We start from the raw sequence: 13,858 nt of genomic DNA on the forward strand, positions 1-13,858 counted from the left end.
TTGTCACATTTGACATAGTTTCCACAATATCTAAAGACAAATTTATCACGTACCATCCAGAGAAAACCTTTTGAGCCAACATCCCATCGTGACTACACACACAAAAAAAATTATGCTAACGATCAAATAATTTTCACAACTGATCTAAGACTAACGAAACCAGATTTACAGAACTGTAGGAAGGACCAAGGGGTATGACAATGTTTTTTAATCTAGGTAACTGACTGATACCAAAATTTAAGAATTTAGGGCACAATGGCAACAGGGTGGCTCCGTCACTTATGCGCCCGACTCTTGATTTCAGCTCTGGTCAAGGTCTCAGGGTTGTGAGATCGAGCTCCGGGGGGCTCCATCCTGGCCGTGGAGCCTGCTGGGGTTCTCTCTCTCCTTCAGCCCCGCTCCCAGCCCCCACCTCGGCTGTGCGCACGCTCTCTAAAAATGAATAAATAAGGGGACGCCCGGGTGTCTCAGTGGTCGAGCATCTGCTTTTGGCCCAGGTCGTGACCCCGGGGTCCCGGGATCGAGTCCTGCATCGGGCTCCCTGCATAGAGCCTGCTTCTCCCTCTGCCTGGGTCTCTCCCTCTCTGTGTGTCTCTCATGAATAAATAAATAAAATATTTTTAAAAAAATTTGTAAAAATTAAAATAGAGGGAGGCCTCATGCAGGAAGGAAGGGGGTGGCACCCACGAGTGTCAGTGTGCTGGGAATCTGTCCTTCCCAGTGGTCTAGGCGCCTGCAGGTCTGTGATGCCCTCGGGGATGGAGTGTAGACCTCAGAGCGGGGGTGGCAGGCGCAGATGCGTTTAGAAGCCGGGTCTATCCGCTCCTGCCCGGGCTGCAGCAGGTGAGGCCGGGGACTGCGAAGTGGGCCTGCGCACCTGCCTTCCCAGGACCCAGCCCCAGCCCAGGGGCCCCACAGCCACGCGCAGCTGGTGCAGGTTGGAGCCCACGCGGAGACAGACGCTCCAGCAGTAGAGGCGCCCATCCCTGCACACGTCCACGGCCTCCCAGGGAAGCCATCCCCACCCCCCCCCCACCCTAGCTCACAGTTTTTAAAGATTTTGTTTATTTGAGGAAGAGGGAAAAGGAGAGGGAGAGAGGGGAGAACAGGAGTGGAGAGGAGAGGGAGAGGCAGGCTCCCTGCTGAGCTCGGGTCCCAGGACCCCGGATCCCGACCTGAGCCCAAGGCGAATGCTCACCCCACAGGCCCCCCGGGCGCCCCTACAGTAACTGTTTGAAGATTTGGTCGATGATAAGGGAATCCTAAACTGCAATAGATTAAGTGGCTGGAAATAGGATAAAACAAAGTTAGCCTGGTTTCCTAAAGAATCTCGTTCGGCTCAGAGCACCATTACTGTAACCACCTCCATAAGGGTAATCATTTTTATTTCTCATACTGAAAAGGAAAAAAAATAAATAAATAAAACAACTACAACTACCTCTAGAAATACCTTTAGGCTTCCCAACAATGCTGAACATGCACCAAGCCTTTTATTTAACTCTCCTACGTTTCTGCGAGCGAGGCCTAATGCAATTATGTGATTAAGAGCTCTGCCTGTGACTGCTTAGTGAATGTAATCGTTTCCTATTAAATCTAAATAGTCAACATTTGGTGAAAATCCCCTGGCAGACCTTTCAATAATGACTGAAAGGTGGAAATCCTTCATTAGGGTTTAAGCTTTTAGAGGAAGTAAGAGTGGAGAGTTTAGAAAACCCCCCAAATGAATCATTTAAAAGGAACCAAACTGGTAAAGGCACCGGCTGATCCCAGAGAATTGCTCACAAGACCTTAACTCACATTTGCTTTATTAACACCCACACTTGACAGAGCTTCCGGGAACTTAGAAGACCCTATTAGACACTAAAAAGTGAACTGATTTGGATCACCAGGAAATCTGTTGGGCGCCCGGGGGGCTCCCTGGGTTGTGCGTCCAACTCTGGACCTTGGCTCAGGTAAGGATCTCAGGGTCATGCGATCGAGCCCCACACCGGGCTCCGCAGCGGGACGGAGCCTGCTTGGGAGTCTCTCCCTCTCCCTCTCCCTCTCTTCCTCCGTCACCCACCACCACCCCCCTCAGGCGCTCACTCTTTCTCTCTAAAAAAAAAAGAAGAAAAAAGAAAACTGTCAGACAACGCTTCTGTTTTAGCTCCTTGAACAAAGAGGAGGAGTGGCCAATATATCTAGAATCATTTCTATCAAATCGGGTAAAAACACAAATATTTGGTGCTCAAAATTTAAATTTATTCCTTGAGGCATTAAGGTGGGAAATATCTGCTGGGGTTAGGTTAGTCCGGGTGTCCCTGGAGCCCCCAGGAGCCCCCAGGAGCCCCTGGAGCACCTGCTTAGACTAAGGGGAGGCCTAGTTTTGTGCCGTCGAGGATACTGTGCGTGTTTGGTGGGTTCAGGGTCGTCAGCAAGCCGGACGTGCTGGGAGGCTCGGCCCATGCCCTGAGCTGCCAGGCGTGCGTCCTCGTGTCCCTTCGGGCAGCCCGTCCGTGTCCCCGCATCAACTGTACAGAAACTGCAGGGAAGGAGTGCTGGCCCCACGGTCGCGGGCCTCTTCTAAGAGCTGGGAGCGCCACCACGCTTCCGTCTGTCAGTCTGTCTTTTTTTTTTTTTTTTTTTTAAGATGTGTTTCTGTACTCGGAAGCGAGAGAGAAAGTGGAGGGAGGCCGGATGGCGAGAATCTCCACGCGGACCCAAGGGCGAAGCCCAACGACGGTGGGGCCCGGTCCCGGGGCCCAGGAGCCCACGGCCTGAGCCAAACCAGGCGCCCCCTGAGCCCCAGGTGCCCCGCCAGCCCACGACTCCCCGACGTCTTCCCGTCACCTGTAAGGAAGCTGGGCAATGCTTTCGGCTTCAGTGGCTCATTTCTGTTTCCAGCTACACACTGTGGCCGCCACACGCCGCAAGGATTTGCTGAGCAACAGGAGGGCCCGAGCGTCCTGGGGAGTCCGGCCGCCCTGCCCCGGTGCTCCGCCTGCGGCTGGCCCGTCACATCGGTCCCCTCCTTCACATGGGAAAGCGGGCGGGTGACCGTCAGGAGCAAGGGCTGGGACGGGGCTGACCCTAGGGCCCGTTGCTCCTAGACGTTCCCTGGGACAGAACTGTCCTATCGACACAATCCTTATCCGTATTCCTGTTACTCTCTACAGTGTCCCAGTTGGGTAATAAATTATGTGGTCACCTTGGCTATGTGGACCGTCGGGGACGTATGTCGCACTTGCCGGCTCTGTGACCCTCATGGCAGATGGTGGCAAACTGGCATAACCTCGCTAAGCTCGTCCTGTTAGTTATATGTCACTCAGCAACAGATTATCCCCTAAAACGCCTTTTTTTTTTTTTAAATTTTTGGACTTGAAATATATTTTTAGGGATCCCTGGGTGGTGCAGCGGTTTGGCGCCTGCCTTTGGCCCAAGGCGCGATCCTGGAGACCCGGGATCGAATCCCATGTCGGGCTCCTGGTGCCTGGAGCCTGCTTCTCCCTCTGCCTGTGTCTCTGCCTCTGTGTGTGTGTGTGTGTGTGTGTGTGTGTGTGTGTGTGACTATCATAAATAAAAAAAAAAAAAACTAAAAAATTTAAAATAAAAAAAATTAACAAAAAAAAAAGAAATACATTTTTATCTTGAGTTTTGTCCTTCATGTTTTATGGAATAAAAAGTTCGGCCTTTTTATTGCATGAAATTAGAATTGGGACAGGTGGGGGGGCTGGAGGGGGCTGCCCCTACCCCGGCTCCTGGTCAATGACACCTCACTTCTTGTTGCATAATTTCTGGCATCTTCCTGCCTGCAATGCTGGCTCTGTCAGCGTCCCGGAGAGGAGGAGGGAGAGGAGGAGGGGATCACACGCTCAGCGTCACGCTTGGAGAATTGTCATTCTGGAAGGACTGGAGGAAGTTCCCTCCGAGGAAGAAGTCCCAGGTTTCTGTGCATCAGTCCTTGAAGAGCAGCTTCGATGGATAACGTCTAGCTCCGGCGCTCTTGAGCTTAGAGGGGGCCGGGGTGCGATCAAAGGAAGGCCAGACTGGGGAGAGGGACCCGCTTTGAAGACGACTCCCTTAGGTGGCTGTTGGGAGCCATATGGGCCGCTCCCTGGGCTTGGATGTCCCTCCCAGAGGGCATCCGGCTGCCCAGCGGAGAGAGGGCAAAGGAAGCCACGTGCCGCCTCTGACCTAGTCCACAGGAGCGCGTGGTCGCCTCGGCACCCTCGGCATTAAACGCCCTTCACGAAATCCAGCCCACTCTCCAGAGATGGGAAGTTCTGTTCCACGTCTTGAAGGGATCGTATTTTATTTTATTTTTAAGATGTTATTTATTTATTTATTTGGGATTGAGAAAGAGAGGGTGAGAGATGGAGAGAGAAAGAGTGAGACGAGCTGGGGAGCAGCGTAGAGGTGGAGGGACAGAGAGAATCCCAAGCCGACTCCAGGCCTAGTGCAGGACCCTGAGATCCTGACCTGAGCCCAGATGAAGAGTTAGACACTTGGGATCCCTGGGTGGTGCAGCGGTTTGGCGCCTGCCTTTGGCCCAGGGCGTGATCCTGGAGACCCAGGATCGAATCCCACGTCGGGCTCCCTGCACGGAGCCTGCTTCTTCCTCTGCCTGTGTCTCTGCCTCTCTTTCTCTCTGTGACTGTTATAAATTTAAAAAAAGAAAAAAAAGAGACGCTTAACCGACTGAGTTATCCGGGGGGTGCCCTGAGGGGAGGATACTTTAAACTTTTAAAACTGTTTTTTTTTTTTTTTTTAATTTTTTTTAAGTAGGCTTCAGGCTCAATGTGGGGTTTGAACGCGCGATCCTGAGATCTAGAGTTGCATGCTCTACCAACTGAGTCAGCCCGGTGCTCCCCAAGGGAGCGTATTTTAACATCACCATCCTTATGTTCTCATCTGTAAAATGAGGTAAAGTCACCCACGTGCAGAAATTGCATTTTATGAAGAGGCATCATCCACATACAGCATTTTAATAGAGCACTTGGCACATAGTAAAGTATGTCCCTTAATAAGTTGAAGCTGAAAAATAAATAAATAAATAAATAAATAAATTGAAGCTGCTATTATTGACTTAAGTATGTGTTTCATTAAACTCTAAGTTCCTGGCAGGTGTCATACCTAATTCGTCTTGGTAATTCAAGCTCTGATGGCAGCGTGGGGCATATAGGGGATCCAATGAATAAATGAACACATAACATATATTTTTTAAAGATTTTATTTATTTATTCATGAGAGACCCAGAGAGAGAGAGGCAGAGACCCAGGCAGAGGGAGAAGCAGGCTCCTTGCAGGGAACTCGATGCAGGACTCGATCCTGGGACCCTGGGGTCATGACCTGGGCTGAAGGCAGATGCTCAACCGCTGAGCCACCTGGGTGCCCCCAAATAACATGTTTTTTGATAAGGCCAGTGTAAATGGAATGAGTCGAAAGAAAACCAATGCAATAGTCATAGGAATAAATTTATGTTTGATTTGTGTTAAAAACCAGATTTACATAGCTCTTTATATAATAGGGCACGTAAGGGTGGATGCCGGTGTATACTAAGTTCTGTAACTTCAGTAACATTCACTGATATAGGATTCTATGATCGCATTATACAGTATCATACTTTAATAGTATTACATGGGTATGATAATATCACTTTCTTATGTTCTTGATATCAAAATTTCTCCTGAAGCACCTGGAGCCCGACGTGGGATTCGATCCCGGGTCTCCAGGATCGCGCCCTGGGCCAAAGGCAGGCGCCAAACCGCTGCGCCACCCAGGGATCCCTCTTATGTTCTTGATATCAAAATTTCTCCCGAAAACTCGTGTTTTGTAGACATATGCCTAGCTATGCCTTTTCGATATATGGAATTTATTTTTACTTACTAAAAAAATTTCGATGATCCTAGGGTGACATATCACTAAATAACAGTAAGACCAAAGCATGTATCTAAGGAGAAGAATTCCAGGAACTATACACCCAGAATATACATACACAGTCTAAAAATGGTGTGCTTTGTCATTAATGACATTTTCTTGCCATTTTTTTCCAAGGAAAAAATAAATACATGCCCAAGTGTGTAGACTGTAGTTCTTAAAGGTCTTCTGATTATGACTGTTTATATTTATCATCCATCTGAGGGGAAAAAGAATTAGAAGTTTTGAGTTATAATCTCCAGTCAAGGCAAGGCTACATTTACGCAAAATGATTAGTAGGAGGAAAGTATTAGCAATCATTTATCAGGTGCCAGAGACATTTAAAATTGTACCATGATTCCTTTTATGACTCATGATATAAATAAAGCAGAGTGTTCTTTTGAAACTGTGTTTTTTCGGTGTATTATCTTTAGAAATGTGTCTGCTAATTCTGAACATATCACAGACACTCTGCTTTCTATAGCTAAGCCTCCAATTTGACTTTTCAGCAATAGAAGAGTAATTTAGACAGCATTACCCTTTTCCAAACATGGATTTTTTTTGTACGACAAGGGCTTTACTGAGAAATGTAGCCTGTCCCTCAGCACACATCAACACCTCAAGCCTCTAAAACAAGCGAAATCCTCTTCGGTGGTTATAACGTAAAAGGACACTGTAATCTTTTTTTTTTTTTTTTTTTTAGGACACTGTAATCTTTAATTTAAATAAAATAACACACACAGCTTTCCTTTTACATTTTCACAACACGTTGATTATTTGAAGGGAAATTCTGAAAGCCACCAGAAGTAGAGAATGCCGAGGGGCGCTTGGTTGGCTCAGTTATAAGAGCGAGAGACTCTTGCTTTTGGGGTGGTGAGTGTGAGTCCCCATTAAATAAATAAACTTAAAAAAAAATGCCTATCTTGAGGGCGCAGTAGTGCTTCACAACGAGATGCCGAGAACTCCAGCAACGCAGAGGACATTTCTCGTCATCCGTGATTAATTTTTATCTCTTTCATAAGCCCCAAATCCTAATCCCAAAATGCAACCGGGAATGAAAAGCAGCTACGAATCTCAGAAACACAATTCTAGATAAAGTCAAAATCCTTTTAAAATCCTTTTCTTTCCCTAGCCATGCAATGACCGTACCAGATATTCTTGGGCTTTTCTACTCGTTGAAAAGCACACGCGTTCATTCACTTACGCAAGAATACTTACCCACTTATTACCTTCACGTGTTCAGTTTGTCAAGGCGACCGTGGCCTTTTTGCTCTCACCCTCATTTATCTCTCCTTCAGTAAATACTTCTTGGTTTCTTGCAGCTCAGTAGGAATCTGCTGGGCTCTGAACAGTTAGGGGTGCAGGTAGGATCAGCAAGCTCCCTACAGGTTTGTGGGGCATGCCTCAGTAAGGCTGAGGGGGCAGCACGCTGCGTCCCCCGCGGGATTGTACAGACAGTTCTTCAGCAAGGATCTTAGTGGTTTCTTTGAAATGCCAACATTATGGGAGGTTATATAAATTAAGAAGGCACAGCTCTTATTTTTAAGGAACTGACCATTTCACTGAGAAAAAAAATAGAGATGCCTGAAAACATCAAGAATTAATATTCAATAGGATTTCTTTCGAATGCTGTCAGAAACACCAGGAAATAAGTACAAGAATAATTAAATGTTAAGTTGTGAGTGGATTAGATTTGGAAGTACAAGTTATTTTAAAAAGAAAGTGGGGGGGGATCGCTGGGTGGCTCAGTGGTTGAGCACCTGCCTTGGGCCCAGGGAGTGACCCCGGGGTCCCGGGTTCGAGTCCCACGTCGGGCTCCCTGCGTGGAGCCTGCTTCAACCTCTGCCTGGGTCTCTGCCTCCCTCTCTGGGTCTCTCATGAATAAATAAGTAAAATCTTTTAAAAAATAATAAATAAAAAGAAAGGAGGAACTGAAGCTATGTAAGACTTCCCAGAAGGATGAGCCTTGAGGTGAACGCAGAGGTCTGGGTGGAACTGGGGTGGGAGAGAAGGTGAAAGAAGGTATTCCAGACTGAAAAAAAAAAAAAAAACAAAAATAAAAATAAAAATAAAAACCACCCCAGAACCTGAGGCACAGAGGAAGGGGTGTGCATGGTGCATCCGAGGAGACCTGCCGGGTCCTTACCTTACCCAAGCTTCCTGCCCCCCAAGCTCTGCTCCCTCCGGGCACAGAATTCCAAAGGGCTTGTTTTTCTGTTTCCAAGGTTTAAAGTTAACTTTGTGTGTTGGGACTTCTGATTTGGTGTTTTGAGTCTCAGTTTTCTTTCTTTTTTTTTTTTAAGATTTTATTTATCTATTTATTCATGAGAGACATAGAGAGAGAGAGAGAGGCAGAGACACAGGCAGAGGGAGAAGCAGGCTCCATGCGGGGAGCCCGATGGGGGACTCGATCCGGGGTCTCCAGGATCACGCCCTGGGCCTAAGGTGACGCTAAACCGCTGAGCCACCCGGGCTGCCCATGGCTGGATATTTATAATGTAAGTTTGACTCTAGTGGAAACAATATATTTTATGCATAATTTGTTAATCCACTTACTTTCTCTTTACATTTGAGGTTATGGAGTGATATCATTAGTAATTTTTAATATGGGTGCTTACACATATTACATTCTTAGGATTTTTAAACAAAAGCAATCAATATGGTTATTTCAGTTTTACTATTGGTAAAAGTAAACCATGGTATTAAAAGGAAGAGATGAACATATCAGGACCAGGTTAAGTGGGAAAACTAAAAGCACGTTGGAGAGAAAAGAGATAGTGAAATGTTTTCTATTCATTAAGCTAGAGACGAGACAGTGAGTATTTTCAGTCTTCAGGGGATAAAAAAATCAAAAGAAGCTTCTTGGATAGCAAATATTTCTGTTAAGCAATAAGCTATAAAGGTTAAACCATTTATTTATTTATTTATTTATTTATTTATTTATTTATTTTTTTTTTTTTCAGGTTAAAACCATTTAAAGACAAAACCAAACACAAGACAGGAGGAGAGTCGCGTATTTGTTTTTGACACCTCGAAAGATTCGTCACCTTTGTCTTGCTCTTTCAACAGGAGAACTAAGATATTTCCACATTTTCCCCACCATTTATCTGAACCCGAAGTTTGTGGCTAACTTTTGCTAGTATAGGGAAGGGAGGTCTGATCTGAAGGCAACAGATGATTGATTCCTGCTGATATGAAAATGTTATGGGGAGGATTAGACCCGTAAATGAGGACCGGGACCATTTTCCCCTTTTCATTTCCAATGTTCATGGATATGAGCCAGTGCATCCTCAGGGGGCATCTTCATTCTGCCTCGCGGCGGGAAAGATACCTGAATGAGGCCCAGGTGACTTCATTTCCTGGGGCTATGAACTCCCACGCCAGCTGGCCTGAGGAGGTCCCAGACGCCCCAGGTTCTCAAGCACGGGGAAGGCCTTGGCGACCATCACTAATTCCCTTCCTTGTCCACAAGGATTTGTGATGTTGAAAAAATCATTCCATCTCCTAGAGAATCAGTTTCTTTGTCTTTCCACTTGGGCTACTACTAATAGAACCTATCTGATAGGATTTTATGACTAAGGAGTGATTTAGTACGTATCAAAATGCTTAGCACAGTGTCCAGCATATGAGTAAGCTTGATGCAATTGTTAAGTCTCTGGACAGTAGGATTAATGCCATTAAGTCCAGGGTTGAATGCTAAGGATACAAAAACAGCAAAGCATGGTTCTTAATGGGCTTCCTGGGGGACCTGAGGACGCCTGACACACATCTAGAAAGAAAAGTAGGAAATAGCTCGATGGAGGACCTGGTGTAGGTTTGCATGTGGTGGGCGGAAGAAGGCTGGGGAAGTGGTCCAAGAGGAGGGCCAGTGTTTTCTAGGAAGCTAGAGTGCTGTGAACCAAGATGTCAATCTCGGGGAAACTTCCAGTTTCCCCGCAGCTGGCTGGGAATCTTTTCTTATCTTTTCAGATAGGATAATGCAGCACACGGGGTGGGTGGGGGAGTGGGGATGGAAGCCGGAGAAGCCAAGTAAATGTCCCTCATTAATAGCTGGGGGAGGAGAGGCAGGAGAGAGTCAGCCAACAAAGGCAGGGGGGACCCTCCCCAGTTGAGTTCAGTGGGTTCGAGCCTCTGGGGAGATGGAGAGTAGGAAGCCGGGATTGCAGACGGGCTTCCCGAGTCATGAACCGAGTCCCCCTTGGTGCTGGGAGATAAACATTTGAAATTCCTCTTAACATTATTTTGGAGTAATGGGAGTGTGCTTTGGGGTGCACAGAGACAAAGCCCCGGGGGGGCCAGCTGGGCTGTGGTTGGTGAAGGAACTGCTGGGTAGGTCCTAGGCCTCCAAGAGCGAGAATACAGGCCTAGTGTCGGTGCACATTCACTATCACGGCCCTACTAAGTCCTAGGGGTATGGATGGCAACGAGTAGCCGAGTAGCGCTCAATCCCAGGGGTAGGTGCCATCATCCATCCCATTTTAGAGACAAGGCCACCGAGGCTCACAGAGCTAGTACTGAACGAACCCAGGAATTGAATTCAGGCATTTGCATTTACAGAAACGAAGGGAATCGAGCTTCTAAGTAAAGGACGGCATTGGTAGGGGGTAAAACCCCAAGTCAGGATCCTTTTCTACTGATATTTTATTGGGTCTGTAAGAAAGTGATTACCCTGAAGGTAGCAGATGTATTGTTATCCGGGTCTGGTAAGTGGGGAAAGTGTGACAAAGCAGTTAAGGGGTGTCACCGGATGGAGGGAGAGGCCCAGCTCCACCCCCATGGAATGCAACCCGGGTTTCCCTGTCTCGGGCACATCCCCGCTGCCTGGGCCCACGCGGACCAGAGAAATCCCTGGTGCGAGGCCTGCCTGCCGGGGCGGTGAGGCCCCTCCTGCGCGGGCCGACTTCCAAGGGCGCTGACCCGGCTCTCAAGGACCAGAAGCCCCGCGGGGTGGTGCGTCCCGGTGCACCTGCAACGCGGTGGCGGGAAGGGGCGTCCCCATTCCCGGGTATGGGGCAGGGTCAGGGTCAGGGCGCCACGCGGCCACTCCTTTAGGGACCTGCCTGCCGGGCCCTGCTCTGTGACACGCGGCCCAGGGTTTCGCGGCACAGCTTTCAGTCGAATTCAAGGCAGTTGAATTTAATAGATCCAGTCAAATTTAATGCAATTAAGTAGTAGGAGTTCGGATTGGGCATTTCATTTCCCTTTTGGTCCTGTTCCTTCGGGGAGGAAACGAGAGCTGGGAGCGCACCGCAAGGAGCGAGCTGCACGGCCCCGGCAGGGCCCTGGCCGCACCCCTGGGTGCAGGTGCCCCCCCTCGGTGGAAACCCCGACGCGTACTGGGCGGCGCACACGTGGGCTCGTGCACTGGGGACTGGGGACTGGGGACGGGGCGGGGCGGGGCTGCCGCCGGAGACCCCTGCTGCCACCCTATTCCTGCCACCCCTCCGGCCTCGGGAGCTCGGGGCGGAGTGCGCGGGTGGGGGGGAGGAGAGTGCAGGGGGGGCAGTGCGGGGGGCGGGGGAGTGGAGGGGAGGGGAGCGCGGGCGGGGGCGCGGGGTCGGGCGGGAGGAATGCTGGGGGCCCCCTCCGCCCCCTCCGCCCCCTCCGCCCCCGGACCTGGCTCGGGGCCCGTCCGACCGCGCGGCCGCCGCCGGGGCTCCGGGCGCTGGGCCTTGGGCAGCCGCAGCTCCGCGCCGCCCCGACCGCCGGGCTCCCACGGGCGCCCCGCCCCCTGCACTTCCTCCCGGCCCCCTCCCCCTCCCCCTGCCCCTCCCCCTCCCGCGCTCAGGCCCCGCCCACCGCCCCCCCTCCGCCCGGGGGCCGGAGCGCTCTCCTCCTCCGCTTCCTCCCGACGGGCCCGCCCCCTCCCGCCGGCCCTCCCCTCCCCTCCCCTCCCTCCCCTCCCCGCTCAGGCCCCGCCCCCCTCCCTGCGCCCCGGGGCCGGAGCGCCCCGTCCTTCGCGTCCTCCGCGCCGGCCCTCCCCTCCCCTCCCCTCCCCCCGCCCCCTGCCCTCCGCCTCCCAGCCCCTCCCCCTGCCCCTGCCCGCCGGCCCTCCCGTCCCCAGCCCTCCCCGCCCGCCGCGCTCAGGCCCCGCCCCGCCTCCCGGCGCCTCCTGGCCCGAGCGCCCGCCCCCCGCGCCGGCCCTCCCCTCCCCTCCCCTCCCTCCCCTCCCCCAGCCCTCCCCCCCGGCCTTGCTCGGGCCCCGCCCTCCCCCCGCCCCCTCCCTGCGCCCCGTCCTTCGCGTCGCCCGGGCCGGCCCTCCCCTGCCCTCCCGCCCCGGCCCTCCCCGGCCCTCCCCGCCCGCGCCCCGAGGCCCGCCCGGCGCCCCCCGCCCCGCGCAGTCGGGAGCCGGAGCCCAGACGCCGAGCGGCCGAGCGGGAGGCCGGCGGGCCCGACGCCGCAGTCCCCGCCCGCCCCGCCGCCCGCCCCGCCGCCCGCCCCGCGCCCCGGGAGGGCGTCCGGCCTCGGGCCCCGCGCGCTCCCCTGGGGCCATGTCCCGGCCGCCGCGCCCCCGCCCGCCGCTGCCGCTGCCGCTGCCGCTGCTGCTGCTGCTGCCGCTCGGCCTCCTGCCGCGCCCGGGCCGCGCCTTCAACCTGGACGCGGACGGCGCCGCCGAGTTCGCCGGGCCCCGCGGCAGCTACTTCGGCTTCGCCGTCGACTTCTTCGTGCCCAGCGCGTCCTCGTGAGTGGCCGCCGGGGCCCGCGGTCCGTCCGTCCGTCCGTCCGCCCCCCCTCCGGCCGCGCCCCTCCGCGCCCCTCCGCGCCCACGGCTGCAGCCACCCGGGCCCGGGCCCGCGGGACCCCGCGCCGCCTCCGCTGCGGCCCGACCTGGGGCGCGGGTGCGGGTCCGGGTGCGGGTCCGGGTGCGGGTGCGGGTCCGGGTGCGGTCCAGGTGCGGGTCCAGGTGCGGCCCGGCCCGCCTCCCTCCGCCCCGCCGCTCGGGGCGCCCCGCGCCTGCACCCCTGTGCCCGCGAACGGGCCCCGCCTCCAGCCCCTTCCCGTCCCGTCCGAGCCCCCCACCTCCACTCCCGCTCCGTTCCTCCACCTCCTCCCCCTACCTCCAGCCCCTGCCCCTCCCCTCCCGTCCCAGCCCCCCACCTCCTCCCCCCCACCCCCACTCCCCTCCCGTCCCCCCCGCCCCTCCCCCCACCTCCATCCCCCTACGCCCTCCCATTCCCCCAGCACCCCCCACCTCCAGCCCCCAGCACCCCCCACCTCCGAGCCCCCACCCCCACTCCCCTCCCGTCCAACCCCCCACCTGGCGTAGTACCTTCTCTGCCCCGGGACCTGGGACCTTTGCACACCTGGGGGGGGGGCTGAGCCGACGAAGGGAATGTGCCAGGTGTTCTTTATAGTGATTCGTGGTTGGGGTCGTCGCGGGGGGTCGCCGGGACCCTGCGGGGCTGAGACTTCAGCTCCGTCCTGGAGCCGCGCTGGCCCCCACCTGGCCCCCACCTGGCCCCCACCTGGTCCCCACTGGCGGGCGCTGACGTCACCCCCCCCCCCCCCCGGAGCCCGGGGAACACCGGTCCCTGCCCGTGGCCGCCCCGCGAGGTCTGCACCTCCACCCGCAAAGCTGCTCCGGCCTCGGTGGTGCCGAGTCCCGCCTCCTTCCCCGCGCCCGGTGGAGGCGGCGCTTTTCCGGGGAGGAGGGCGGATGCCTGGATGCTCAGCGCGCGCCGGGCACCGGCCCCCGACCCGTTCCTGCCCGATTTGAGGAGGATCGAAGCACTTTGTCGGGCCTGTTGTTGTGCATCGTCCTTCGGTTTCGGTGCCGACCCCCGCACCAGGGAGGAGGCTGGAAGCGGTTACTGGAAACCAGACCTTGTTTTCTGTAGCGAGCTCAGTTTTTTTGTTTGTTGTCCCCATTCTCAGGGCTTTCCGTTGAGCGCACATGTTCCAGAACGGGGGGAAAAAACAATCAACTTGGGCAGCATTTTTGAGCCTTCTCGTTCGATTTGAT

General features: G+C 53.8%; 1 protein-coding gene across 2 annotated transcripts in view; it reads left to right on the forward strand.

Moving 5' to 3' along the window:
* The first annotated feature begins 12,363 nt into the window (after positions 1-12,363).
* ITGAV (integrin subunit alpha V) overlaps positions 12,364-13,858 on the forward strand; it is an 84,266-nt gene continuing 82,771 nt past the window's right edge. For both annotated transcript variants that reach the window (XM_025460433.3, XM_025460434.3), the window contains exon 1: positions 12,364-12,577. In XM_025460433.3, the coding sequence (XP_025316218.1) occupies positions 12,387-12,577 (191 nt within the window). In that variant the 5' untranslated portion in view covers positions 12,364-12,386. The remainder of the gene's footprint in view (positions 12,578-13,858) is intronic.

This window comes from Canis lupus, chromosome 36 (genome assembly GCF_003254725.2).
Source record: "Canis lupus dingo isolate Sandy chromosome 36, ASM325472v2, whole genome shotgun sequence".
In the NCBI taxonomy this organism is placed as follows: domain Eukaryota; kingdom Metazoa; phylum Chordata; class Mammalia; order Carnivora; family Canidae; genus Canis; species Canis lupus.